General features: G+C 34.5%; 1 protein-coding gene across 1 annotated transcript in view; it reads left to right on the forward strand.

Moving 5' to 3' along the window:
* The window catches only part of PSD3 (pleckstrin and Sec7 domain containing 3), a 735,018-nt gene that overhangs the window by 410,942 nt on the left and 296,440 nt on the right, over positions 1 to 27,636 (forward strand). Inside the window, 2 exon segments of the mRNA XM_047717270.1 lie at positions 1,243 to 1,355; positions 4,117 to 4,175. Of these exon segments, the coding sequence (XP_047573226.1) occupies positions 1,243 to 1,355; positions 4,117 to 4,175 (172 nt within the window).

Consider the following 27,636-nt stretch of genomic DNA (forward strand, 5'->3'; position numbering starts at 1 on the left):
CACACCATAGTGTACTGTAAATTTCTAAGAGTCGTGAAGGTAAAACCCAGTCAGCATTTACCTCCTACTAACTTTATAACATGTTAGAGCCTGGAGGAATTCTGAGATCATCTGTATCACCCTCTAGTTTTATAAATGAGGAAACTGTGTTTTGGGAGGTAGAGTGAGTATATTTAGGTTAGAATGCACAATAATGACTTATTGAGTAGTACTTTGTGTGAGTTGAGGGCATACATAGGTTTTTCCACTGAAAACAAGTAAGGGTAGAGAAAAGATTGATGTTTATGCATTGTTCTCTGATGTGGTTTATAAAAGACAGTTATGAAAAATTCGAGCTTGATCAGTATAAGTTAACAAGCTAAGAAAGCAACACTTTCATCATAGAAATAATAATGTTGTATGTTTCTTCTAATTGTAAGATTTCTTAGAACATTTTAAAGGATTTTTTTTTTCCTTCCTAACTCATGTTTAGGGAAGTGCATCCACTTTATCTAGTGAGGGTCATTGGAATTCATCATTAATAGACAGTACTCTTAGTGACTCTGATTTAGATTGGTGTGTGGTTCTGGGCATATTTTTGTTTTTCAAAGAATTTTTATACATTAATTAGTTGGGTTTTAGCTCCCAATTTTCTTCTCATATAAAAAGTTAATATAATGTGATAATAGGCAAAATAAAATTAACAAAAATTGTACACAAGATAATATAATTGTAATTTTTTTCTTTTTTTAAATTTTATTTTATTTATATTCAGTTAATTAATGTATAATGATTATTAGTTTCAGAGGTAGAGTTCAGTGATTCATTTGTTTTATATAACAATGTGTCAGTGGCAAGTACAATCATATAAACAAAATGACAAACTGTAATAGTTTTAAAACATAGCCTCCATGGTTATGGGTTTGGTCTTTAAGTGTTCTTTGGTTTTTATCTGACTGATCTTTTAAATGGGTACTTGCCATTTCAGTCATACAGGGAAGTTACTACCTTCCCAGGGCTTTATTTTAATGTATTAGCTACCATGTTACTGTTACTATTCTGTCATCTTTCATATTAACATTTTATAGAATTAAATAAATTTATATCGAATGGCTATCTCTAGCTAGTGTTTTTTTAATAACTAGAATATCTTACTTTGTATAATTAATTTCATATTATATATGAATTAACTTTAATTATCAAACATAAAGAGTATGGTAATGTTTTCTAATTTCACTTTTTTTCTCTTAATTCTTTTTTTAGGTATTTCTTTAAAGCATTTTCTCTTGTGGGAGAAACTCAAGAACGAGAAAGAGTTTTAATACACTTCTCCAATAGATACTTTTATTGTAACCCAAATACCATTGCTTCACAAGGTAATCTGATGGAAATGTTTGTATTTCAAAAAACAAGGGTTATTTTTCTCATTATAAAAGTTAAATTTTATTGTGGAAAATATGGAAGATTATACAGAAGAAAATGAAAATCATCTAGGGATCTCTAATTATCTGGAGATAACTTTTAACAACTGTTTGGTTTATTTCCTTCTCTATTTGTATAATATTTAATTTCAAATTTGAATCATTACAGAGTTTTGTTTTCTGTTCTTTCCCTTTCAGTTGTGAGCATTTTCTCATGTCATATTTAATGGCTGCATGACATTCTTTTCTTTTCATTATTTTTTACTTTGTTTTCCAGTTCTATAGTATGATACGATGCTTTAAATCACTCTGAAATTTTACAAAGCACATTGTAATAAATGAAATGCAGGTTTTATTTCTTCTTTCTATCCCTCTGATCTCTAAACTTCTTGAAGAGCATGTATACTTATTTTTGGAAACATTTACAAATCCACTGGAGTTTGTAGTGTGTCTCCAGTGCTTTGGTTTGATAATTCGTTGTAGCAACACTGACCACTGACTTTGGTGTATGATTTTAATGAACTATGAGTTTATGTTTATTGTACTATTTTTATTTTTATTATTTTTTTAAGATTTTATTTATTTATTTGACAGAGGGAGAGATCACAAGTAGGCAGAGAGGCAGGCAGAGAGAAAGAGGTGGAAGCAGGCTCCCTGCTGAACAGAGAGCCGATGAGGGGCTTGATCCCAGGACCCTGGGATCATGACCTGAGCTGAAGGCAGAGGCTTTAATCCACTGAGCCACCCAGGCACCCCTATTGTACTATTTTTATAAAGCAACTTTAAACTATTTCAGTGTTGATGTACCCTATCAAGAGGTTTTTCCTCCATATCAATTCCTGCAATAAAGTAAAATTTTCAAGGTTTGAAGTCAGGCGCATTCATTTGCAATTGGAGAATCTTTCATAAACACGAATTCTGGAATAGATCACTAGGATTAGAGGCACCAGAAATAACCATTATCTCTAGCTTCAGTCTTGCTATTTAACTGGGATAAGTATACTTGATGTTGACTAAAGTGATTAATCCCCCAGGCTCTGCCCTGTAGGCTATAGCTAAATTAACTAACAATCTGATCATTAGAGTCACATTCAGCTCCATAAAATGGGAATTTAGTTTTCTTTAGTCCTTTCTTTGATTATACTTAGACTATTTACTCACTGTTTCTATCACTTATCAGTATTGTGTAGAGAATGAAACGGGTAGAAGGGAATTGTTTTTATTAAAAGCGTCCTCTAAATCTAATAAAATATTGACATTCCTGAGTGAAATAAGGAATTTGGATATGTACACTCATGTGGCTGTTGATAAGGGTATTGGAGAGTTGGCTGCTGAGTGTTTTACAAATGCTTCCAAGGAATTTATTTTAAATGTACTTAAAATTTAATAATCATAATCTGGAACTGGAATAAATGCACTTTTGGGCATTCAGTAGCATCTCCTTAGAGATAATAATAGAAATCACCTACTCTACTCAAAGGCATACTTCTGAGAAATAAGCTGTCTTTAACTCATGAATTCAGTAATTAGGAAGGCCTGCTTTTCGCACATTTGGCATACACAGTAAGATTTTTCTGCATCTGCAGCTACCATTGTCTACTATCCTTGGGTTGAGAATTGCAGGAAAAGAATGAGGAGGAGTAATTCTAAGGTTTGGAAATGAGAGGCTTCTCATTCTTAGTGCTTTTTCTTTTCCTTTATAAAGTAAGAAAGAGTGATGTTTCCACCTAAATGTGACATGGTCTATCTGGTTTGAGCAGCATCTTTCCCTTGAATATTTAATTTTTTAATCTTTACAGATTATTGCAGTATTTTACTTTTGGCTGATCCATAGTATCCTGGACCAGTTGACCTACATGTGGCCTTTAGTGAATTGTCAAGAAAGAGGATAACTATTCCTACCCATATATTTTTAGCCAGAGAACTAATACCCGGACAGTACACTGAAAGCCCCAAATCTTCATTTCCTGTAACTTTTTTGCTTCTTTCTTAATTTGCATTCCTCCCAGAAAGTAAAAAAAAAAAAAAAGGAGGAACGGTAGCAAATCATGTATTTTCATTTCTGCATCTTTTATTACATAGGATTAGGAAAATATAAATAAAAATATAAAAATTATCTCATTACCCAGAGACAGTAATATTTTAGTATAATTCTATATATTATTCTAGATGTATTATATTTAAATGGGATCATACTGCATATAATGTGCTTTTCATATAATAATTTATTGTGAAATACCTTTTTGTTTCAACAGTCAGCATACTTGGACAACATTTTTAATGTCTTAAACATAACAGGATTGTGGTTTGGGAGGGTTTTATTTACTTGTTCCCCATTATAAGCGATATTTCTTTGTATCTTGTATCTTGTATCTTGTATAGATCCTATTTCTTTGTATCTTGTATAGATCCTATTTCCTTAGTGTAAAGTCTTATAAATGGATTTGCTATGTCGAAAGATACTGTTCCAAAGCTTAAGATATGTACTATCAAACTACCCTCCAGAGAGTTAAGAATAATATACTTTATCACCAGCAGAGTCCTACTGTCTGCACTGAGGCCCTTTTAATAATTTTTTTTTGTCTCCCCAAACAAATATGACTATGCTTAGCCACATTATTGTGTTTTCAGAGGTTCTTAACGTATGCCACTTTGATGATAATAAGTCCAACGGGAAATGGTGAATTAATGCTTTCTTTCCTGTCTCTTCCCTTAGATGGAGTCCATTGTCTCACCTGTGCAATGATGCTTCTTAACACGGATCTCCACGGCCATGTAAGTGTAGGTGTGTGAAGCCGTCTTAGAGAAATTAAAATATCTTGAGCTTATCTGTGCTTTTGTGTTCATACACACTTATTCTCTCCCCTTCCCTTCGCTCATTCTCTACATGGCAGGTAGGTAAATGTAAACCCTTGGAAAAAGAAATAATTCACTTTACATGCTAACATGAATACTATATGGTCTGCATGTCTGCAGTTGACTTACCTGTAGTGAGTGTGTTCCGTATCTTTTCTCCAGTAGATGGCAGAGACAGAGCATTTGTTTTTTGGTTAGCTATTTGGGTTGATAATACGATGGAAAGAGGAAATAAGTTAGAGCTGAAGATGATGACCGTGTTTTTACTAAATCTAGTAGCCAGTCTTAAGAACACAGCCTTTTCTTTGCTTCTCAGCTGATGTGGTCTTTTTTACTAGTTGAAATGTTAAAATATTCTAATTACCATCTCATCTTCTGTTGAAAAATCTAGAGAAAACTTAACCAGGGTGAGATGCTTTATAATTTTACCTTCCATAGGTGTGTAATTTTAGCATTTACTTAAACTGTTTATCTTAGAGGAAATGAAAATCTTTTAGTTTAATATAGGCCAATATGTACTCACTTAGCACAAAAATTATTTCATAGTCCCAGGTCCATTTATTCTGAAGAGAAAACCAAGTTTCTTGTAATTAAAGAATTTAGGTCATCCCTTGATTTGCTACATGATTTATCTTAAAATTTTAAAAAAATCACACTGAAAGAATAAAGCTTAGGTATCTGTACAAATTCATTTTCATATTCCAAAAGGACACATAATTTCCTTAAGAAAGGTAAAATGGTGCAGTTTGGGACCATTAAAGTGGACTGAAGGGGAAAAGAAGTGTTCTGTCAGAAAAATGAAGAGGAGATATAGTGATAGCTAACACTGTCTTCACAAACCTCCCAACTCAACTAGGAAACTAGGAAGTTCCTTTTTCAATTTCCATGAGTTGTATTTAGAATAACCTAGTGATTTGCAGATGTATGTAACATGTGTCCAGCGATGATACAGAATAAAATCAGTAGATACTCTCAGGGACATTTTGGGGCCATAGCACCATAATACATCCTGGGGATATAAAGGTGCTAGGATTCCCTCAGTGTGAGCCTTGATATGAGGATCAGAATCTAAACTCATTGGTTTGTTATGGGGATGATAACTCAGTGGACTGTCCTGACCCCTGTTTTTCTCTTACCAGCAAAGCAAGTTTTCCTTGCTTTTTTCTCTGCCTGTCTTATGATGACAGTTACAATTTTGTCCTCTTCTTTTCCTCCCACTTAAGAGAGAATTTTTGAATACTCGTCCACATATAACTTTGATCCAAGTTAGTAAGTCCCAACATGAGGTAGCTTTGTCACGTGAGATATTTTAAGATCTCATTCACATATGATGGGTGTGCATTTAGTATCTGTTGACTGAGAAAATTTATGATGACAAAAAAATCCAGTAAAACGTTCAATTCTTATTTAAAGTTGAGGATCTCATAGAACTTCTGTAGAAGTTGCTAGATGGGGAATTAGTTTCTATTAAAAGCTAAATTACTTTTTAGAAAGCTAATATTGCTTTAATACTTTCAAATAAGTGTATATCTTATTAATCACAATAATTTTAAACATGGCAGTAAATAAAGGTGTGAGGTTTGTTATATATTCAGATAACTCAGCTTGTTTGATATCCAGACTAACCGTGAGCACCCCAGTATTTATAGTCCATAAGTTCAGAACCACAGATCTCGGATGTGCACTTGCTCTGTTTTCAGACCACTTTTACATAATTGAAAAGAGAGTAAATGAAGAGTAACATTTCTTTTTGCAACTAGAGTGTAAGAGTTTATAGGTAAGGGGCAGTATACGAACGAACAGTTTAATATTATCCTGAGTTGTGCCAATTGTACATAATTAACAATTGGCTATAGTGACAGAATTACATGTAAGAGGGAGAATAAGTACAATATTATCAACATATTTTTATTAATTATTAGTTCTTAGCTTTGTTCTTGAAAATGTGTGCTATATACTTAGGATTGTCTGTTGGTTAGGTTTTGTATATTAGAGGTTTTTTAAATCCTTATTTACAATGCATGATGTTGAAATATGTGAATATGAAATATGTGAAATATGAAAAATGTTGAATATATAGTAGTTTCATAAGAACTAACCACACGAAAATGTGTTTTCTTATCTTCCAACTCTGGATTCATTTTAAAAATAAATTTTCCTTCTAGGTGGTAAGTTTTTATCCATAATTCTGGATGTAGTTTCTGTTGCATCATGATTGCCTGATGTATTGTTACAGTTTCTGTTTGACTTACTAGCATGACCCCTTTGAAGGTGAATCATTCAAAATATAAAGTGAATTATTTCTAATATGTGCCCCTTTTCACCTCCTTCCTAGGCTGTACTGCCTAGGCCATCACCTCTCATTACTTAGTCCAATGCTAGAATAGTCCTCTTAGGAAGTGAACTTATAAGCCATTTTCCTTTTCTTCTTTACCATTGTGCCCTGATAGCAATACATCAGCATGATCTTTCTAAGAAGTACTGCAATAAGCTTGTCCTCATGCTGTCAGTGGGGGAGGCATAACTTGGGAATTAGCTTCTTTTGGCTTTTCTTTGTGATGAATCCTCCTTGTGGGTTTTATTTACTCTGAGGAGTGATACATTGGAAATGCACTGGTATGGGCCTTTGTTCATTCTGCTAACTTTTCTTACTAATAAAATCATTGAATGTATACTAATGTAATAAATCTAATATAGTGTTACATGTTGGAACGCTGCCTTTCTTTCTTTTTATAATTTATTCTAACATTCAACAAACTCTTATAGTAGGTCTACTCTTCCAAATTCTGTGCCATCTGGGTAAGGATTAGAAATGAATGAGACATTTGTGGAAGTCAAATCTCATTTCTGGTAGTGTTGGCTAGGCTGACTTCCCTTAGTCCTTTTAACTTAGAATATAGCAGGTAACTGAGGTGCTGTAGTGGAAAAGTACTGGGGAGATATTTTAATTATACCTTGGATAATTGAATTTCACTGAGTAGGCTAGAAAAAAAATAATCCGAAGTATATGCAATATTTTTTGGGAGAAGTTCATTCAAATGCCATAATTTCAGTGGAGCTAAAGATGCTGATTCCCTTTTGTACCTATTTTTTAAAAAATACAAATGATGCATTATTATTTTAGCAATAGTATTGACTTGCTTCTATTTGCGTGTGGTTTATTCTCTTTGATAAAATATTTTATAATTGTGGTCACATAGCTAATTTGCTGAGTAATCTTTTATTTTTAAAATGACTCTTCATCGATGAAATATGTATGTAAATTAAACTTTTGCATATACAGATAACTTTCTATTAAAACAAACTCTAGAGTTTATTTTTCTCTTGTAATATGGGAACTTGATGTTACTCGAGCTACCAACAAGGAAAAAATTGAAAATATGAAAACCTTTTTCTTTAAAGCCTTGTGTTTTATTGGAAAAAGTATGAATAAAGGATTTTATAAAGTTAGAATAAATTCAATATTTTTTCTTTTCTGGACTGATCTTCACTTGTGCTTTGTTGACTGTAACTCGCTCTCGCTCTCTTGGATCATAACAGAGATTCAGCTATCTACCAGGATTATCACTGGAGCTGAAGACAGGTGTCAGGGGCAGGACAATAGGCAGAAACTTTGCACCAGGGTTAGACCCTGAAGTGGGAAGAAGTTTTAGATGTAGACTGAGTTGTAATGTAGAGTGGGATAGATATATATAGAATCAGTTGGTCATTTTCACAACTAAAAGTCAAAAGAGATCTCTAAGACAATGGCTGCCCAGGGTCAGGCCTTGGTTAGAGGCAGTAGCAAGGACATTTATTTGTAATCAAGGTATTGTGGCAGAATCTAACCTTTGACACCATGGCTTGGGATTTTTAATAGGAATTTTACCTAAGGCGTCTCTGTGTTTTTCAGTAATGGCAGGAGCTAGTCCACTCTGCAACAGGTGTAAGGGAGTTGGGGGTGTGGTTCTTCTGGAGTGGTAGCTCAGTCTAGTCATCCTGTAGATAACTTTGGGATACTCTGGGTGTGTTGAATATCATCCTCAGTGGTCTGAGTTTAATTATGAGGGCAGGACCTTATTGTTTTTTTGTTTGTTTTTGTTTTTGTTTGGTGTTGGATTATAAGTTGAATAAGGGATAAAACCACAGTTGGTATAACATACTGGTAGAGGGGCAGAAAGGAGTCAAGTATAGGTTTTGTAATAGAATAATATTAGCAGTTCATTATTTTTCAGTGTGTAAACTGAATTGGTAATTTTTTTTTTTAATTCCTAGATTGGCTCTGTAGGATTGTAGAATTTTAAATTGGCGGGCAAAATATTTTGTTTATTATCAGAAGTGGAAAATGACTATTATAAGAATTGTTTAATGCTTTTACTTTTCATAGTGTGCTGTTTTACCTTTCTACCCTCAAAAGCACGACAGGCCTTTAACATCCTTAGGAAATTTCTGTTTCTGTGATAATCATTATTATAATTGGCCAGCTGCCTGAAGTGCTTTTTGCCTGCTGCTCTCCCTCCTGTCTAGCTGTCTTCTCTCTGGGCTCCTCTTCCTGTCTCTGCCGCCCCAAATCCTAGATGCCCTCTGCCAGGAAAGCCGTCTTTGGCATTCATTTATTTTCCTATCTGGGTTTTACCCTACTGTAGATTCTAGCCTTGTTCTTAATTTCCTTTCAGTCAACAAGCCTCCTTTCCCTTGGAGGCCTCTTTTCCATGTCCTTGGTTCCAAGTCTTTCCTTTCACCTCTTTGGGAGCTTCCCAGCTACAGTGACTTCCAGCAGGCTCTCATCCCTGGAGCTTCTCAGTAATAATGACAGTTCACTGAAGATCAGGTCTGGATCAGCGTTGCCAAGGATTTCTGTTGGGGCATTGGGGTCAGTTTTCCGCTTACTGTTTTCTTTTACCGTAAGGAGCATTTTGGGGATTGCTTGAGAACCTTTACCATCAGCTGTGGAAGTGTTTTTATTGAAAAAATGTCTTATAGATTTTTCTATTTTTTTTAAAGGTTTTATTAATTTATTTGAGAGAGAGAGAGAGAGCAAGAGAGAGCACAGGTTGGCGGGGAAGGGCCTAGGGAGAGGGAGAAGCAGTCTCCTTCTGAGCAGAGAGCCTGACTCAGCTCAATCCCAGGACCCCAAGATCATGACCTGAGCTGAAAGCAGATGCTTAGCCAACTGAGCCATTTAGGTGCCCCTCAGATTTTTCAGTTTTAAAATGACCTTTAAGATACTGTCACATTGACAACTATGTGTAGATTTTAATAGGAATGCTTACTTAAGCATGTCACAGTTAATCATGCACTTCTCTGCTTCTGTGACTTCTCAAAATGAAAGCCTCCTTTCCTTTTTTTCCTTTCCCCCATTTCTTCCTCCTCTAGCCACCTCCCTCACTTCTCTTCCTTTCTTCACTTTTTTTTTTTTGCTAGTTCTCCTTTTTTAAAAATAGGTTCATACATGGAAAATACAATGTGGAGATATCAGTTGGGTCAGTGGGGCTCGTTTAGGGACTTCGGGTTATTGAATTTGTACATTAATCAGTAGCTGCATTCCTTTTCCTTCTTACCATTACGAGTTTTTCACATTCGCACAGGTCTTTAGTAGAAAATGATAAAGCAGATCAAACTCCATATTAAGTCTGTTTTTGCTCTTTCTTCCTGCAAATGGTTTGAGGAGGGAAGGAGTGAGGGTGAGGAAGGTGACTGAAACAAACCTCTTAACCTCTAATCCCATTACTTAAGTTAACATCTGTCATTCTATGACAAGTTAAAAGTAGAGTTTAGTCTTTGTAATTTGATAATGAGGTCAGTGTCTTATATCTTCTCACATTTCAAGGAAATACTTTCTGTGAAGTTGTTATAGAATCTACTACTACAGTACTTCTTAAACTTTTTAGTGTCATATTCCCTTTGTACTCTTAAATTTTTTTGAGGACCCCAAAGAGCTTTTGTGTCTATCCATTAATATTTACCATGTTAGAAACTAAAATGGATAAGCTTTTAAAAATATTTAGTATTTTAAAATAGCAATAATAAACCCATTAAATGAATAACATACTTTTTTCTTTTAAAATGAGTGAATTTTATTTTTTAGTTTATTTTTAGGTATACAACATAATGATTCATTATTTATATATAGTTACAAAATGATCACCACAGTAAGTCTAGTTAACATCTGTCACCATCCATAGTTATAATTTTTTTTTCCTTGTGATAAAAACTTTCAAGCTACTCTTCAGTTTCAGACATTCAGTACTGTAGTCACCATGATGTACATTATATCCCCATGCAGTACTTACTTTTCAAGTGGAAGATTATACCTTTTTTTTAATTAATTGAAGTATAGTTGACACACAATGTTATGTTAGTTTCAGGTGTACAACCTAGTGATTTGACAAGTCTGTTATGCTGTGCTTACCACAACTGTAGCTACCATCTGTCACCATACAACACTATTACAATACTATTGGCTATTTTTCCTATGCTGTACTTTTTATCCTGTGACTTACTCATTCCATAACTGGAAGCCTGTGTCTCCTACTCCCCTTCACCTATTTTGCCCAACCCACAACCCCCGCTCCCGCTCCACTCTGGCAGCAGTTTGTTCCTCTATATTTATGGGTCTGTTTCTGCTTTTTCTTTTTTTTTTTTCTTTTTAACTTTACACACACTTATATATTTTTTAAGTTTTTAATTTAAATTCCAGTTAGTTAACATACAGTATAATACCAGTTTCAGGTATATAATTCAGTGATTCAGCACTTACAAAGAACACATGATGCTTATCACAAGTGCACTCCTTAATCCCCATCACTTATTTGTTCATTTGCTTGTTTTTCAGATTCCACATATAAGTGAAATCCTATAGGAATAACATTCTTTTTTTATGAATAATAATTAGACTTAGCAAAACAAAAAAAATCAGTGAAAAGTATAGCATTGAAAATTTTTTGCAAGACTCTTTCCTATTTGGCTTAATGGAAGACAGCTGAATTCTCTGCTTCTGTATTTAATTAGTTGCTATATGTCACAAGTAATGTAGGTTCTAGAAAACTCCACTGTAACTTATGAGTGAGAATGAAAAAATGTTCTGAGTATTATTATAACACTAAGTGTGACCTCATGGACTCCCTGAACAGGATCCCTTAGTCATACTTTGAGAACCACTGTCTTAGAATGTTATTATCAGTTGCCATATTTTTTTCTTTAAACCATCTCTACTTCCTTTTTCAATGGCAGTGTATTATATAAGTGGCAGGGAAGTCCAAGTAATATTTCAGATATCCCTAAAAGTTGAACTTCTAATACATTAGCCTGTGATTGGGGTTTATGAAAGAATACTTTGAATATCACAGCCACAGCTTCTTGGTTTGGAAATTTATGAAGGATCTTGCTTTGCCTGCTAATCATATGTATAAAAAAATAGACACCTGAGGGCAGCATAATACAATTAAACTTATTTGATAGAGAAGAATACAAAACAAAAGCAAAATAGCTTATAGCAGATCTATAGAACTGAAGTAATTACCAAATCTGTAGTATGCTTTTTCTCCCCCCAATTATTGTAACATGTTGGAGGAGGTGGAATTATCATGTGGGAGTATATGCCTGCTGTGGTTTAAAAATCCCAAGACTTATGAGGCCAGATTTTACCAATGGATCATGAAAGCTTTTAGTTTCTCTGAAAGTTTTTTTTTTTTTCCCCCACAATGCCAGATTCTACATTATTAAAAATAAAAATTTTAGGATTATTTTGCCTAATTTCTGCAACCTGTAGGTCTTAGTATATGCTGTGGTCTGTTTTCCTGGTGAATACTTGAGATAGCTGTCCTTGCTAGCTGCTCTCTCTTAGATCTGAGTTTAGGTTAGGTCTTCTCTGGAGCTTTGAAGAAGGTTTCATTCCTCCAGTTGTCAGGGAAAGCATACTCAAAGCAAAGACTTTGTCACTCTTGTGCTGAATTTCAGACAGTAGCTTGTATGGTTTCTAGGTGACTCTAAAGAAGGAATCTCTTCATCTTAACTTTTCCCCTTTACTCTCATTGTTACCACTAAAGTTGGAAGCTGATTATCAACTGAGTGGGGAAAAATGCCATAACTTTAACAGTAAGGCACAGAATACATCTGAATACATATTCTGATACGTAATTCTAATCTATTTACATGCTCACTCATGATGTTATCTTGAATACAAATGACATTTCCTTCCAGTTTTCTTTTAGTTCAGGGGTCAACTAGGCACCTGGCTGGCTCATTGGTGGCTCATTGGCTGGCTCATGTGACTTTTGATCTTGGGGTTGTGATTTCGAGGCCCACACTGGGTATAGAGAGGACTTAAAAATAAAATCTTAAAGAAAAAAAAAAGATCAGGGGTCAGCAAAGCATGACCCACAGGTAAAATCCAGCCGATGGCCTGTTTTTGTAAGTGAAGGTTTATGGAACACAGCCACACCCATTTCTTTACATCTTCACACTAAAATGATAAGGTGATGAGTAGTTATAACAGAAACCTCATGACCTGTAAAGCCTAAAATATTTCCTATCTAGTTCTTTTCACAAATTTACAGAACTTTTCTACACCCCCTGCCCTTACTACATGAAACCTTCTTCTCTCTCTCCCAGACATAGTAGAGTAAGGTTAAGGATGATCCTTTTACTTAACATTCTGAATGATAACATGTTAAAAACATATCTGAGTTCAGTTTTTGAGAAATGATAAATTCATCAAAGAATTTCTAAAAGTCATTTAATGTATCTTTTTAAAAAAATGGAGAAAAGAGCTCTTTCTTGTATTCTAAGATAATATTATATTTGAAAATGGTAGTATAATCATTTTGGAGAAAAGCCTTAAATTTTGGGGGGGGATATGAACCTCCAGTCTTGGGTTTTCATCTTTTTGCTTAATATTCTCTCTCATTAAGGATTGTACCTTAATTGGCCAAATATTCAAAATTTGGGCCTGGTATTTTGGGGTTTCAAATGGAATTCTTACTTTTTGTGGATTTTCCATTCTGTATGTTAAATTTTAGATTTGATTAAAGATGCCTCTTGATTTTAGTTAATGATCCAGAGATTCATATTCATCGAACAGCTCAGATTTTATTGGAAATGTTGCATTGATTTCAAGAAACAATTTCTTCGACTCTCAATGCATCAGGAGCCTTTTTCACATCTCCATGCTTTTATTCATTTAATGGAAAGGAATCCAGAATATAAAAAGGTACTACAAAATTACTGCCTTGGCATGTAACTGGCCAGCATTTGTTTCAGAGCAAGCCTACTTTTTTCCAAAGTTATGAATCAATTTGGGAAGAAAATAGAATCATGGCAGTGTGTGAGTTTCTCTGTGATAGCTTTGAATGGTTGAGATACAAAATCAGTGATTACAGTTAGCTGTGTTCAGTGGACAGTATTTGAATAATAGTATTTCAAAATAATTGATACAGTTTGGTATAACAAGAAGGAAAAATCCAGGTATTATATGAAGGAGTGTTTCTCAATTACAAAGACTTCATTTCATTTTACTTTTACTCCATGATAAAAATGGTACAAAAACTCAGGAAGTGTTTAACCGTATATGTAAGTAAGGCACAAATGGACTAATGAGACCTTTCACCTTTCCTCCTGGGCCTTACCTAGAACTGCCAGTGAGTCAGAGGAGGACAATAAATGGCAGATATAATCGCCTCAACTAATCAAATATTCAGTAAGTTGTTGAGCATCTTTGACTAGCAGAAGGCCATTTATCTTGGTTATTTTCCTGCATTAGTCAGGCAGATTGAGGCACCAGTTCTTGGGTGTTTGTACTAATTCTTCTTTACTGTGGAGGACCCAAAGTGTATGAATTGTTATTGTTAACTTGAATTTACATATCCATTTTCTCCCTAATTGCTATTTTCCTAATTGTTATTTCAAAATTCATGTGAGTCAAAATGGTATCTTTACACTAATGTAGGCTGTGAAGTTATACAAAAAGCAATGCTCAATAAGCAAGTAAATAAATTAAGTCTGAATTTAGAATGAAGTATGACTTTGTAAACCAAAATAATGCCAGGAACTTTACCATTGTTTTTCAGTGTTATAAAACATAACAATTATTAATTAAATGATGAAAGTTTTATTTATACCATATAATAAAAATTCATAATGTCCTCGAGTTTTTTGACTCCGTGATCTTTAAACATATTGCTCATTAGTCTTTCAAAAGAATTTTGAACAAAAAATAGTACCCTTCTTCCAGTTTAAAGGTGTCCTCTAAATTTTTTCATTAAAAGTTTAAGTAATTAAAACTTAACAAAATTAATTTTTGATATGGACATTATTGACATTAAAACTATTCTTTCATTAGTGTCTAAAGGTTAGACGGAGCGAATAGTACTTCCAAGTGACAGTAAGTACTTCTGAAAATCTGTTCCTCCAAAGAACAATGAGAACACTTGCAAAAAATGGTCAAAATGTTTTTAGAACTCTGGAGATTAATGAAAGGCTTGCAACAATCTGTAGAGTGTTTATTGAAGAAAACAAAACAAAACAAAAGCTGAATATCCATAAGAACAGTAAGATTTTGTGGTGTTTTCACTGGCTCTGTTATCATTCCCCTCTCCTCAGTTCCACAGTAATCTTAAAAACCATTAGTCTTGCAGAGAGAGTCAATTATCATATGGTTTCACTTATTTGTGGAGCATAACAAATAGCTTGGAGGACATGGGGAGTTAGGAGAAGGGAGTTGGGGGGAATTGGAAGGGGAAGTGAACCATGAGAGACTATGGACTCTGAAAAACAATCTGAGGGTTTTGAAGGGGTGGGGGTGGGAGTTTGGGGGAACCAGGTGGTGGGTATTAGAGAGGGCATGGATTGCATGGAGCACTGGGTGTGGTACAAAAACAATGAATACTGTTAAGCTGAAAATAAATAAAAATAAAATGATTAAAAAAAAAACCATTAGTCTCTCACAGTCATATTAGCTATAAAACCAGAATCATTGACAGGAATAGGCAGTTAGGAGCTCCCTCAAAAGCTCCATTCCCAGGGAATTGTCATTATTTGACTTGTCTGGCAGCTGCCTGGAAAATCCTCACTTGCAGAGCTTGTTTTTCTTTGATCTGACTGTGTGCTCATTCAGTAAAAACAGTCTTTTCCCCAGAGCATTTGACCGTTGTTCAACATTACTGTTGCATCTGGTGCTAATAGCAGAGGGCAAATACAAGGTTGACCAAAAAACTTAAAAGGAAAAGCCGGGAAATACAGCATACTGGTGAACTCTGACATATTCTTGGAATCTATGTCCACCTGCCTCGGAAAAACCTGAGAAGGCTCGAAGCTCTTACCTCTGACAACCCTTGAGATTCTGCATAAGCAAATAGTGCAGATTATGACAGACTTAAAAATATCTTTAAAAAAAAAAAATCTTTAAAAAAAAAAACCTGTCTCCTGGAGCACTGAAATTATACCTTAACATGCATGCAGAACCCAATGACAAAGGCTGGGATACTTACTCATTCAAGGCATTTCAGGAAATCTCAATCCAATAATAAAATCAGCTAACTGAGACTTCAGGGGTCACATACAACAAAGAATTAGTTCAGGAAAAGCCACTAAACAAACAATACAGTAACAACAAAGAGTTGGGGAAGGGGAGGAATCTGATTTACAGATTTGCCATATTATTTAAAATCTTTAGTTTGCAACAATTATGATACTTGCAAAGAAATAAGAAAGTATGGGTCATACACACTAAAAGAAAGCAGTCAATAGAAACTGCCTCAAGGAGAGCCAGACATCGGACATAAAATATTAGAAAAATGGACTAAAAACATTCAGCTATGTGTTGTCTAGAAGAGGCACATTTTAGATTCAGAGGCAAATATGTTTAAAGTTAAAGAATGAAAAAAGTAGTACCATTTAAGCGGTAATTGGAAGAGAGCTGGAGTTTCTGTGTTAATATCAACAAAATGTACTTTAAGACCAGAATTAGTAGAAGCAAAGTCATTTTATAATGATGAAAGGGTCAATATACCAAGTGGATACAACAATTCTAAGTTTAGGAACTTAGTAATATAGCCCTGTAGGGACACCTGGGTGGCTCACTTGGTTAAGCATCTGCCTTTGGCTCAGGTCATGATCCCAGGGTCCTGGGATTGATCTCCGCATCAGGCTTCCTGCTCAGTGGGGAGCCTGCTTCTCCCTCTGCCTGCCTCCCCCCCCCCACTTGTACTCTCTTTTTCTCTGTCAAATAAATAAATAAAATCTTCAAAACTAATAATAACATAGCCCTGTAATAAATGGATAAACAGGGGCACCTGGGTAGCTCAGTGGGTTAAGTCTCTGCCTTCAGCAGAGGGTCCTGAGATCCAGTCCTGCATCGGGCTCCCTGCTGAGCAGGGAGCCTGCTCCCCCTGCTTGTGCTCTCTCTCCTCTCACTCTCTGTCAACTAAATAAATTCTTAAAAAAATAAATAAATGGATAAACAACTGGCAAGTAGAAGGTAGATAATACACTGAAAATCAGAGCACCAAAATATATAAGTAAATACAGAACTAAAAGGAGCAATAAACAGTAGTACAGTAATAGTTGGGGCCTTTAATATCCACTGTTACCAATGGATAGATCACTTAGAGAATCATTAAGGGAACAGTGGATTTGAACAATAGTCTAGGCCTGATGGACCTAGGAGACATATACATTCTGACATATACATTCCATCTAACAGTAGTAGAATACATGTTATTTGAAAGCACACATTGTTCATTACCTAGAATAAATCATGTTAGGTTACAAAACAAGTCTCAAGAAACAGAATATGAGAAAAATTATGTCAAGTACCTTTTCTGACCACAAAGTTTAGAAATCAGTAATAGGAGGAAAGTTGGAAAACTCACAAATATGTAAAAATAACCACTGGATCAAAGAAGAAATCAAAAAGGAAATGAAAAATTGTCTTGAGACAATTAAAAATGGAAACACAATATACTAAAACTTATAGGATGCAGCATAAATGGTTTTTAAAGGAAACTATAGGTGGAAGCACATATGTCAAGAAAAAAAACATATCTCAACCTAACCGTATACCTCAAGGAACTAAAAGAAGAACAAAGCCCAATGTTAGCAAAAGAAAGGAAATAATAAAGATAAGAGCAGAAATAAATGATATAGAAGATAGAAAAGCAATAGAAAAGATTAACAAAACTGAGTGGGTTCTTTGAAATGATAGCAAAATTGATAAACTATCAGGTAGACTGCACAAGAGTAAAAGGATTCCTAAATGAATAAAATTGTAAATAAAAGAGGAGATGTTACAGTAGACACCACAGAAATAAAAAGAATGATGAGAAACTACTATTAACAGTTATACTCCAATCTATTGGACAACCTAGAGTAAATGGATGAATTTCTAGAAACATAGAGTCCACCAAGGAAATAGAAAACCTGAACAGACCAATGATTAGTAAGGAGACTGATTCAGTATTAAAAGCTTCCTAACCAAGATAAGCCCAGCACCAGATGGTTTCACTGGTGAATTCAAACATTTAAAGAAGGATTAATGCTAGTCCTTGTCAAACTCTTACAAAAAATTCAAGAGGAGGAGGAAGCACTTCCAAACTCATTTACAAGAACAGCATTACCTTGATACAAAAGCCAGATAAGGTCAGTATAAGAAGAGAATATTACAGGCCACTGATGAAGACATGCAGAATTTCTCCAAATACTAGCCAACCACATTAAGAGCATGTTAGAAGTAACATACACTGTTAATAGGTGGGAATCATTCCTAGGAGGCAAGGATGTTTCATCGTACACAAATCAATAAATTGATGTATTACATTAACAAAATGAAAGATAAAAATTATATAATCATCTTAATATATACAGAAAAGACATTTAACAAAACTTAATATCCTTTCATGATAAAAACTCTTAATACATTGGGTATGGAAGCATGTATGCCTCAGCAAAGGCCATACCACTGCTAACAGCATACTACAAGGTGAAATGGTAAAAATTTTTCCTTTAAGAATGAGGCAAGTGTTTCCATTCTCACTATGCCTTTTCAACTTAGTAATGCAAATCCTAGCCATAGTAATCAAACAAGGAAAAGAAATTAAAAGAATCCAGATGGCAAAGAAAGAAGTAAAGTCATCTATTTGCAAATGATGTTCTTAAATGTAGAAGAATAAAGGCTAAAGACTCTACACACACAGAAGTTAGAACTAATAAAGGAAATCAGTAAAGATTGAAGATAAAAAGTTAATATGCAAAAAAATCATTTGGGTTGGATTTGCACTAATGAGAGATTATCTGAAAAAGAAAACAGTCCCAGTTACAATATTATCAAGAACAATGAAATACTTAGGAATAAAAGGAGGTGAAAGATCTGTACACTGAAAACTAGAAGATATTGATGAAAGAAATTGAAGACACAAATACATGGAAAGATGTCCCATATTCATGATTGGAATAATTAATGTTAAGATGTCCATAGTACCCAAAGTCATCTATAGATCCAATGCAATCCCTACTCAAATTTCAGTGGAATTTTTACAGAAAAGGAAGAATAACCCTAAAATTTGTATGGTACCACAAAAACCCCAAAGAGCGAAAGCAATTTTGAGAAAGAGGAATAAAGCCAGGCATATGAAATTTCTGGATTTCAAGCTACATTATAAAGTTACAGTAATTAAAACATGATACTGGCATAAAAATAGACACATAAACCAATGGAACAGAATTCAAACTCCAGAAATAAACTCACATATATGCAATCACATATATATAATCACTATATATGTATAGAATATATTCAATATATATGTATTCAACTTATATAAGTTGATTGTGTGTGTGTGTGTTTGTATATGAATATGAATATATATATGCCAATGGAACAGAATTGTATAATATAATTATATAATTATATTTATTGGTGTGTGTATATATATATACCAATGGAACAGAATTATATAAGTTGGTGTGTGTGTGTGTGTGTGTGTGTGTGTGTGTGTGTACACACCAATGAAACAGAATTCAGACCCCAGAAACGAACTCATATATATACAATCACCATATATGTGTGTGTGTGTGTGTATATATATATATTCAACTTATATAAGTTGTGTGTGTGTGTGTGTGTGTATAATTTTTTTAGACAGCATGAGCAGGTGTAGGGGAGGGGCAAGGGAAGGGAGTGAGAATCTTAAGCAGACTTCACACTGTGCATAGAGCCTGATGGGCTTAATCTTGCAACACTGAGATCATGACTTGAGCTAAAATCAAGCATTGGACACTTAACTGAGCCACCCAGATGCCCCACAATCAACTAATATTTGACAGGGGAGCCAAGAATACTCTATGGGTTAATGATCGTCTCTGCAATAAGTGGTTTAGGAAAACTGTATGCGCATGTGAAAAAAAGAAACTGGACCTCTATCTTACACCACTCACAAAATTAACTCAGAGTGGATTAAAGAATTATATGTAAGGCCTGAAACCATAAAATCCTGGAAGGAAACATCAGAAAAAAGCTCCTTGATACTGTTTTTGGAAATTATTTTTTTAATCTGACACCAAATCAAAAGGAACAGAAATAAAAATAGGTAAGTGGGACTGCATCGGACTAAAAAGTTTGCACAGCAAAGGAAACCACCAACAAAATGAAAAGGCAGCCTATGAAATGAGAGGAAATATTTATGTATCACATATCTGATAAGATATTAATACCCTGAAATATAAGGAACTCCTACAACTCAATAGCAAGAAAAAAAATTAAAATTGGGAAAGGAACTGAACTTTTCCAAGGAAGATCTGTACAGATTGTCAACAGGTACATGAAAAGATGCTCACCATCACCATCAGGAAATGCAAATCAAACCACAATTAGGTGTTACCTCACAGCTGTTAAAATGGCTATTATCAAAAAGACAAGAAGTTACAAGTGCTGGCAAAGACTTGTAGAAAAGGGAACCCTCGTGCATTGTTGATAGGAATGTAAATTGGTTCCTCTTGTCACTTCTGTGTACCATATTGAAGATTTTAACTAGTGTAATTAGACAAGGAAAAAAAAATACCAGGATTAGAAAGGAATAAGTAAAATTATCTGCTTGCAGAAGACTTGATCTTGTATATATAAAATCTTAAGGAATCTACAAAAATAACCTTAAAAACCAGTTCAGCAAAACTGCAGAATAAAAGTTGAATGTACAAGATCAATTATATTTCTATATATCAGTAATGAATAATGCAAAAATGAAATTCATTTCATTTACAGTAGTATCAGAAATAATAAGATATTTAAGAATAAACTTGAAATAAGATTAATATATTGATGTTGAAAAGTATAAAACGTTGTTCAAAGAAGTCAAGTGGAAAGTTATCCCATGGGGATTGGAGCACTTAAAGTGGCATATTCTCCAAAGTGATCTTTTTTTTTTTTTAAGATTTTATTTATTTATTTGACAGAGAGAGATCACAAGCACGCAGAGAGGCAGGCAGAAAGAGAGGAGGAATAGGCTCCCTACTGAGCAGAGAGCCCGACATGGGGCTCCATCCAGGACCCTGAGATCATGACCTGAGCCGAAGGCAGAGGCTTAACCCACTGAACCACCCAGGCGCCCCTCTCCAAAGTGATCTTAAGAGTCAGTGCAATCACTGTCAAAATCCCAGATGTCCTTTTTTTCGGCTGGGGGGTGGTGGAGGTGGGGGGTGGTCAATCTTGAAATTCATGTAGAAATACCAAAAAAATCAAGAGCACAGAAATAACTTGGAGGACTTACACTTTTTTTTTTTAAAGATTTTATTTATTCATTTGACAGAGATTACAAGTAGGCAGAGAGGCAGGCAGAGAGAGGAGGAAGGAGGCTCCCTGCTGAGCAGAGAGCCTGATGTGGGGCTCGATCTCAGGACCCTGGGATCATGACCTGAGCCGAAGGCAGAGGCTTACCCCCACTGAGCCAACCAGGCGCCCCAGGACTTACACTTTTTGATTGCAAAACTTACTGCAAAACATTGCTAAAAGAAAGAAGACACAAATAAGTGGAAAAACTTCCCATGTTCCTGGATTGGAGGACAATATTGTTAAGATGTCCATACCTCCCAAAGTGATCTGTAGATTCAGTACAGTTTGTATCAAAATCCCAATGGCATATTTTGCAGAAATAGAAAAAAAAAATCCTAAAATTCATATGGATTCTCAAGGTACTGTGGATAGCCCAAACAACTTTGGAAAAAAATGGAGGACCCACACTTCCTGATTCCAAAACATAGTGTAAGGCTATAATAATAAGAGTGTGATACTGACATAGGCAACTAAATTACAGTGCAAAGATAGACCCTTGCATATTTGGTCTAATGATCTTCAACAAGGATGCCAGGACCACTCAATGGGAAAGGACAATCAGTCTTTTCAAATGGTGTTGGGAATAAAGGATATCCAAGGCAGAAAAATGAAGTTGGACCTTTATACCATATAAAAAATTAACTCAAAATGGTTTAACAATCTTAATATAAGACCTAAAACTATAAGACTCCTAGAAGAAAACATGATGTTGGACCTAGCAACGATTTCTTGGCTTATGATACCTAAAGCACAGGCAACAAAAGCAAAAATAGACAAACAGGTTACATCAAACTTAACTCTTGTGAATGAAGGGGCACAGTGGAGTTAAATGGTTGCCAATGGAATGGGAGAAAATATTTGCAAATTGTATATAATAAGTATATGCTTATCAGTAGTTACTTTAAATGCAAATTGACTGAATTCACCAATAGAAGACATGGTGTGGCTGAATGGTTAGGAAAACAAGAGTCATTTAAATGTTGCCTGTAGGTGACTCACTCCAGAAGTAAGGACACACAGAAAGTGAGGGGATGGAAAAAGATTCCATGGAAATGAATATGAAATGAAAGCCAGAATAAGTATACTCTTATCAGACAGAGTAGACTTTTTAAAAGACTATAATATAAGTAGGTGTACTTCTGTCAGACAGAGTAGACTTTAAAAGGCTGTAATAAAAATAGAGAAGGGCATTGCACTGTTTTAAAAGGGGTCAATACAATAGGAAGATAAAACACTTAGAAATATATATGCCCTCAACATAGGAGGACCAAGATTTATAAAGCAAATATTACAAGACTTGGAGAAACTGAAAGTGCAATAACAGTAGTGTTTCATAAATGGATAGACCATTCAGACAAAAGATCAAGACAGAAACATCAGGCATAAATGACACATTAGACCAGATGGATTTAATAGCTATATACAGAACATTCCATCCAAAACCAGCAGAATACACAAACTTCTTAAGAGCACATGGAACATTCTTCAAGAATAGATGACATGTTGAGTCACAAAACAAGTCTCAAGAAAACTGAATGCAAGAAAACTGAAACTATATCAAACACTTTTTGCAATCATAATGATGTGAAACTAGAAATCAATTACAAGAAGAAAATGAGGAAAAAACTCAACTTGGAGATTAAACAGTAAGTACTGAACAACCAGGGGTCATTAAATGAATCAAAAGAGAAAGGAAAAATTACCTAGAGATACATAAAGAGAAATATGACATATCAAAATTTATGGAATGCAGTAGTCCCAAATCTATGACACATAACAAAAAATGGTTCTAAGAAGGAAGTTCATAGCAATATAGACCTACCTCAAGAAACAAGAAAAACCTCAAATAAACAATCTAACATTATACCTCAGAGAACTAGGGAAAGAAGAGCAAAGCCCAACATTAGTAGAAAGAAAAAAACAATAACGATCAGAGAGGAAATAATAGAGACTAAAAAAAATAGTCTAAATAAATAGACTAAAAAAAATCAGTGAAACTAAACTGGTTGTTTGAAAATGTAAACAAAATCAATAAACTATTAAGCTTGACTAACCAAGAAAAAAAGATAGAGTACACAAACAAAATAAGAAATGAAAGGGAAGTTAAAACTGATACCACAGAAATACAAAAGATCATAAGGGACTGTAATGAACAATTATATGCCAACAAGGTGGACAACCTAGGAGAAATGGATACATTTCTATAATCCGGGGTGTCTGGGTGACTCAGTCAGTTAAGTGGCTGCCTTCAGTTTAGGTCATGATCCCAGAGTCCTGGGATCAGTCTCCCTGCTCAGCGGAGAGCCTCTTTGCTTAGCATGGAGCCTGCTTCTCCCTCTCCCTCTGCCTGCTGCTGTGTCTACTTGTGCTCTCTCTGTCAAATAAATAAAAATCTTTAAAAAAAATTTCTAGAAACATAAAATCTTCCAAGACAGAATATGAAGAAATATAAATTTTAATAGACTTTGGTAGGGAGATTAAAACAGTAATCCGAAATCTCTCAACAAATGAAAGTTCAGGATCAGATGGCTTCTTTGGCAAATTCCATCAAACATTCAAAGAAGATTTAATATTCTTCTCAAATTCTTCCAAACAATTGAAGAGGAGGGAACTTTTTCCAACAGATTTTACAAATCCAGCATTATCCTGATACTAAACCCAGAAAGGGAAACCACAAAAAAAGGAAAATTACAGGCCAGTATCCTTGATGAACATAGTAGAAAAAATCCTCAAGAAAGTATTAGTAAACTGACCCAGTAATATGCTAAAAAAGATCATACATCATGATTAAGTGGCATTTATTTTAGAGATGCAAGGGTGGTTCAACATCTGTACATCAATGTGATCTATCTTTTTAAATTTAATTTTATTTTTTTTCAGTGTTCCAAGATTTATTGTTTATGTACTACACCCAATGCTCCATGCAATATGTGCCCTCCTTAATACCCGCCAGCAGGCTTACCCAACTCCTCACTCTCCTCCCCTCCAAAACCCTCAGTTTGTTTCTCAGAGTCCACAGTCTCTTATGGTTCGTTTTCCCCTCTGATTTTGCCCAACTTACTTTTCCTCTCCAGCTCCCAATGTCCTCTGTATTATTCCTTATGCTCCACAAGTAAGTGAAACCATATGATAATTGATTCTCTCTGCTTGACTTATTTCACTCAGTATAATCTCCTCCAGTCTTGTCAATGTTGATACAAAAGTTAGGTATTCATCCTTTCTGATCGAGGCATAATATTCCTCAATGTGATCTATTAACAAAATGTATGATAAAAATCACATGACATCGCAGTAGACACAGAAAAAGCATTTGATAAAATGTAACATTTATTTATGAGAAAAGCTCAACAAAGTGGATATAGAGGAAACATACTAATGGCCATATAGCACAATCCTAGAGTTAGCATCATACTCAACAAGATGCTGAAAGCTTTTCCTCTAAGAACAAGACAGGGTTGCCCACTCCTATCACTTCAACTCAATGTAGTATTAGAAGTCCTAGGTACAATGGTTAGACAAGAAAAAGAAATAAAAGATATCCAAATCTGAAAGGCAGAAGTAGAACTGTTTCCATAGATGACATGCTACTACATATAGAAAACCCTGAAAAATCCACCAAAGTCTTATCAGTTGGAACTGATAAATGAATTCAATAAAGTTGTAGGACATAAAATCAATATACAGATATCCATGGCATTTCTGTATGCTAATAACAAAGCATCAGAAAGATAAATTAAGAAAACAATCCCATTTATAATTGCAAAGAATCCCATTTGTAATTGCAAACAATCACAAAGAATAATATACTCAGGAATGAATTTAACTACAAGGGTGTAAGACCTATATATACTCTGAAAACTATAAGACACTGATAAAATTGAAGATGACCCAAATAAATGGAAAGATATTCCATGCTCAGGGATTGAAAGAGTTACTATTGTTTAAATGTCCATACTACTCAAAATAACCTACCAGCTCAATTCAATACCCATCAAAATCCTAATGGCATACTTCACAGAACTAGAACAAATAATTGTAAAATTTGTATGGTACTGCAGAAGTTTCTCAAGACCAAAGTGATCCTGAGAAAGAGCAAAGTTGGAGGTATCATGCTGACTTCAACCTGTAATACAAAGCTGTATTAATAAAAAATACGTTATCAGTATAAAAATAGACACACGGATCAGTGGAATGAGAGAGCCCCCAAATAAATCCACATATATATGGACAATTAAACTACACAGGAGGAACCAAGCACATACAATGGAGAAAGGAGAGTCTCTTCAATAAAGAGTGCTGGGAAAATTGGACAGCCACATGCAAGATAACAAAGCTATACCCACTGTCTTATACCACACACAAAAATTAAGTCAAAATGGATTAAAGACATGAATGTAAGACCTGAAACCATGAAATTCCTAGAAGAAAATATAGACAGGAAACTCCTGGACATCAGTCCTAATGATGTCTTTTTGGACCTGACTCCCAAGATGAGAAACAAAAGCAAAAATAAACAAAAATGAGAGTATATGAAACTAAAAAGCTTCTGGAAAGGAAAACCATCATCAAAACATAAGGCATCCTACTGAATGCAAGAATATACTTGCAAACCATATATCTGATAAGGGGTTGAAATATATATATGAATATAGATCTATCTATCTATATATCTCCTATAACTCAGCAAAACCCAAAAAACCTCATTAAAAAGTGGATAGAGGATCTGAATAGACATTATACCAGAGAAGACATACAGATGGCAAAAGGCACATGAGAAGATGGTCAGCATCACTAATTATTAGGGAGATGTGAAAGTTCTGAAAGTCTGTTTTACAACCATGTGAATATACTTACACTGCTGAACTGTACACTTAAATATGGTTAAGAGGGTAAATTTTTTTGCTATGTATTTTTTCACCACAATAAATACAAAGGCAAAAACAACTTTTAGTATAAAGCTACAAGAATCAAGAGAGTCTTATACTGGCATCCAGTCACATGTCTAGGTCAATACAATAGAATTGAGAATTTGAAGTAAACCCTTACATTTAAGGTCAGTTGATTTTCAACAGGGATCCCAAGATTATTCAGTGGGAGAAAGAATAGCCTTTTCAACAAATGGTGCTGGGATAGACACATGGAAAAGAATGAACTTGGATTTGTTTTTCCTGACCTGTACAAAAATTATTGCAATATGGATCAAATATCTAAATGTGACAGCTAACAGTGCATCATTTTTAGGAAACATAGGAACAAATCTTTCTGACCTTGGATTAGGAAATAATTTGTTAATTTGACAATAAAAACACAGGCAGCATATATGGAAAGTTAGAAAACAAATGAACAAATGAAACAAAACAAACTCATAAATATAGAAAACGAAGTAGTAGTTACCAGAGTGTAAGGGAATTGGGGAATAGGTGAAATGGATAAAGGAGGTCATCTGTATGGGGGTGGATGGTAACTGGATTTGTGGTGGTGGTCATTTGGTAGTGTATGCAGATGTAAAGTTACAAAGCTGTGCACTTGAAATATATATTTATATTATATATATTTATGAAACACGCATACGCACATACATTTATACATACGTATATGTACATATATATATATGTGTGTGTATATATATATATACACACACACACATACAAGAAAGTACTCTGATTCCACTTATGTAAAATATCAAAAGCAGTCAAATTCAGAGAAACAGAAAGAAAGTAGAATGATTGTTACCAGAAACTCAGTGGAGTTGTTTCTTAATGGGTATAGAGTTAAAGCATTTCCAGCAAAAAAAAAAAAAAAAAAAAAAAAAAAAAAATGGATTTCATCGAGATCGAAACTTTCTGTGCTCCAGACAGCACCATCAAGAAAAGATAACCCGCAGAATAGAAGAAAACATTTTCAAAGTATATATTTGATAAGGAGTCAAAACTCCTTATATATCCAGAGTATATAAATATCTCCTACAACTTAACAATAAAAGACAAATGACTCAATAAGGGCAAAGAATTTGAGTAGGCATTTCTTCCAAGAATATATACAAATGGCCAATATGTGCATTTTTGAAAGGGTGCTGAACATCATTAGTCATTAGGGAATTGCAAATCAGAGCCACAAGATGGCAATTCATATCTACTAGAAATGGCTGAAATGAAAAAGACAGATAAATGCTGGTAAGGATGTGGAGAAATTGAAACTCACACCTTTAGTAGGGATGTAAACTGGTGTGGTCTGTTTGGAAAAAATTCTGACAGTTCCTCAAATGATTAAACATAGAGTTACCGTACGACCTAGCAATCCCACTCCTGAGTTATATATATAGGAGGAATGAAAACATATGTCTACACAAAAACTTTACACAAATATTTATAGCAACATTATTCATAATAACCAAACTGTGGGAACAGTCTAAGAAGCCATCAACTTCTGAATGGAAAATTTGGCATATTCATACAATGGAGTGTTATTTTGCAATAAAATACTGATGGATGCTAAAATATGGATGTACTTTGAAAAGTATATGGTAGATGAAAGAAGCCAGTTTAAAAAGGCTACATTTTATATGATTACATTTATGTGAAA

The sequence above is a fragment of the Lutra lutra genome, chromosome 2, assembly GCF_902655055.1.
Source record: "Lutra lutra chromosome 2, mLutLut1.2, whole genome shotgun sequence".
Classification (NCBI taxonomy): Eukaryota; Metazoa; Chordata; class Mammalia; order Carnivora; family Mustelidae; genus Lutra; species Lutra lutra.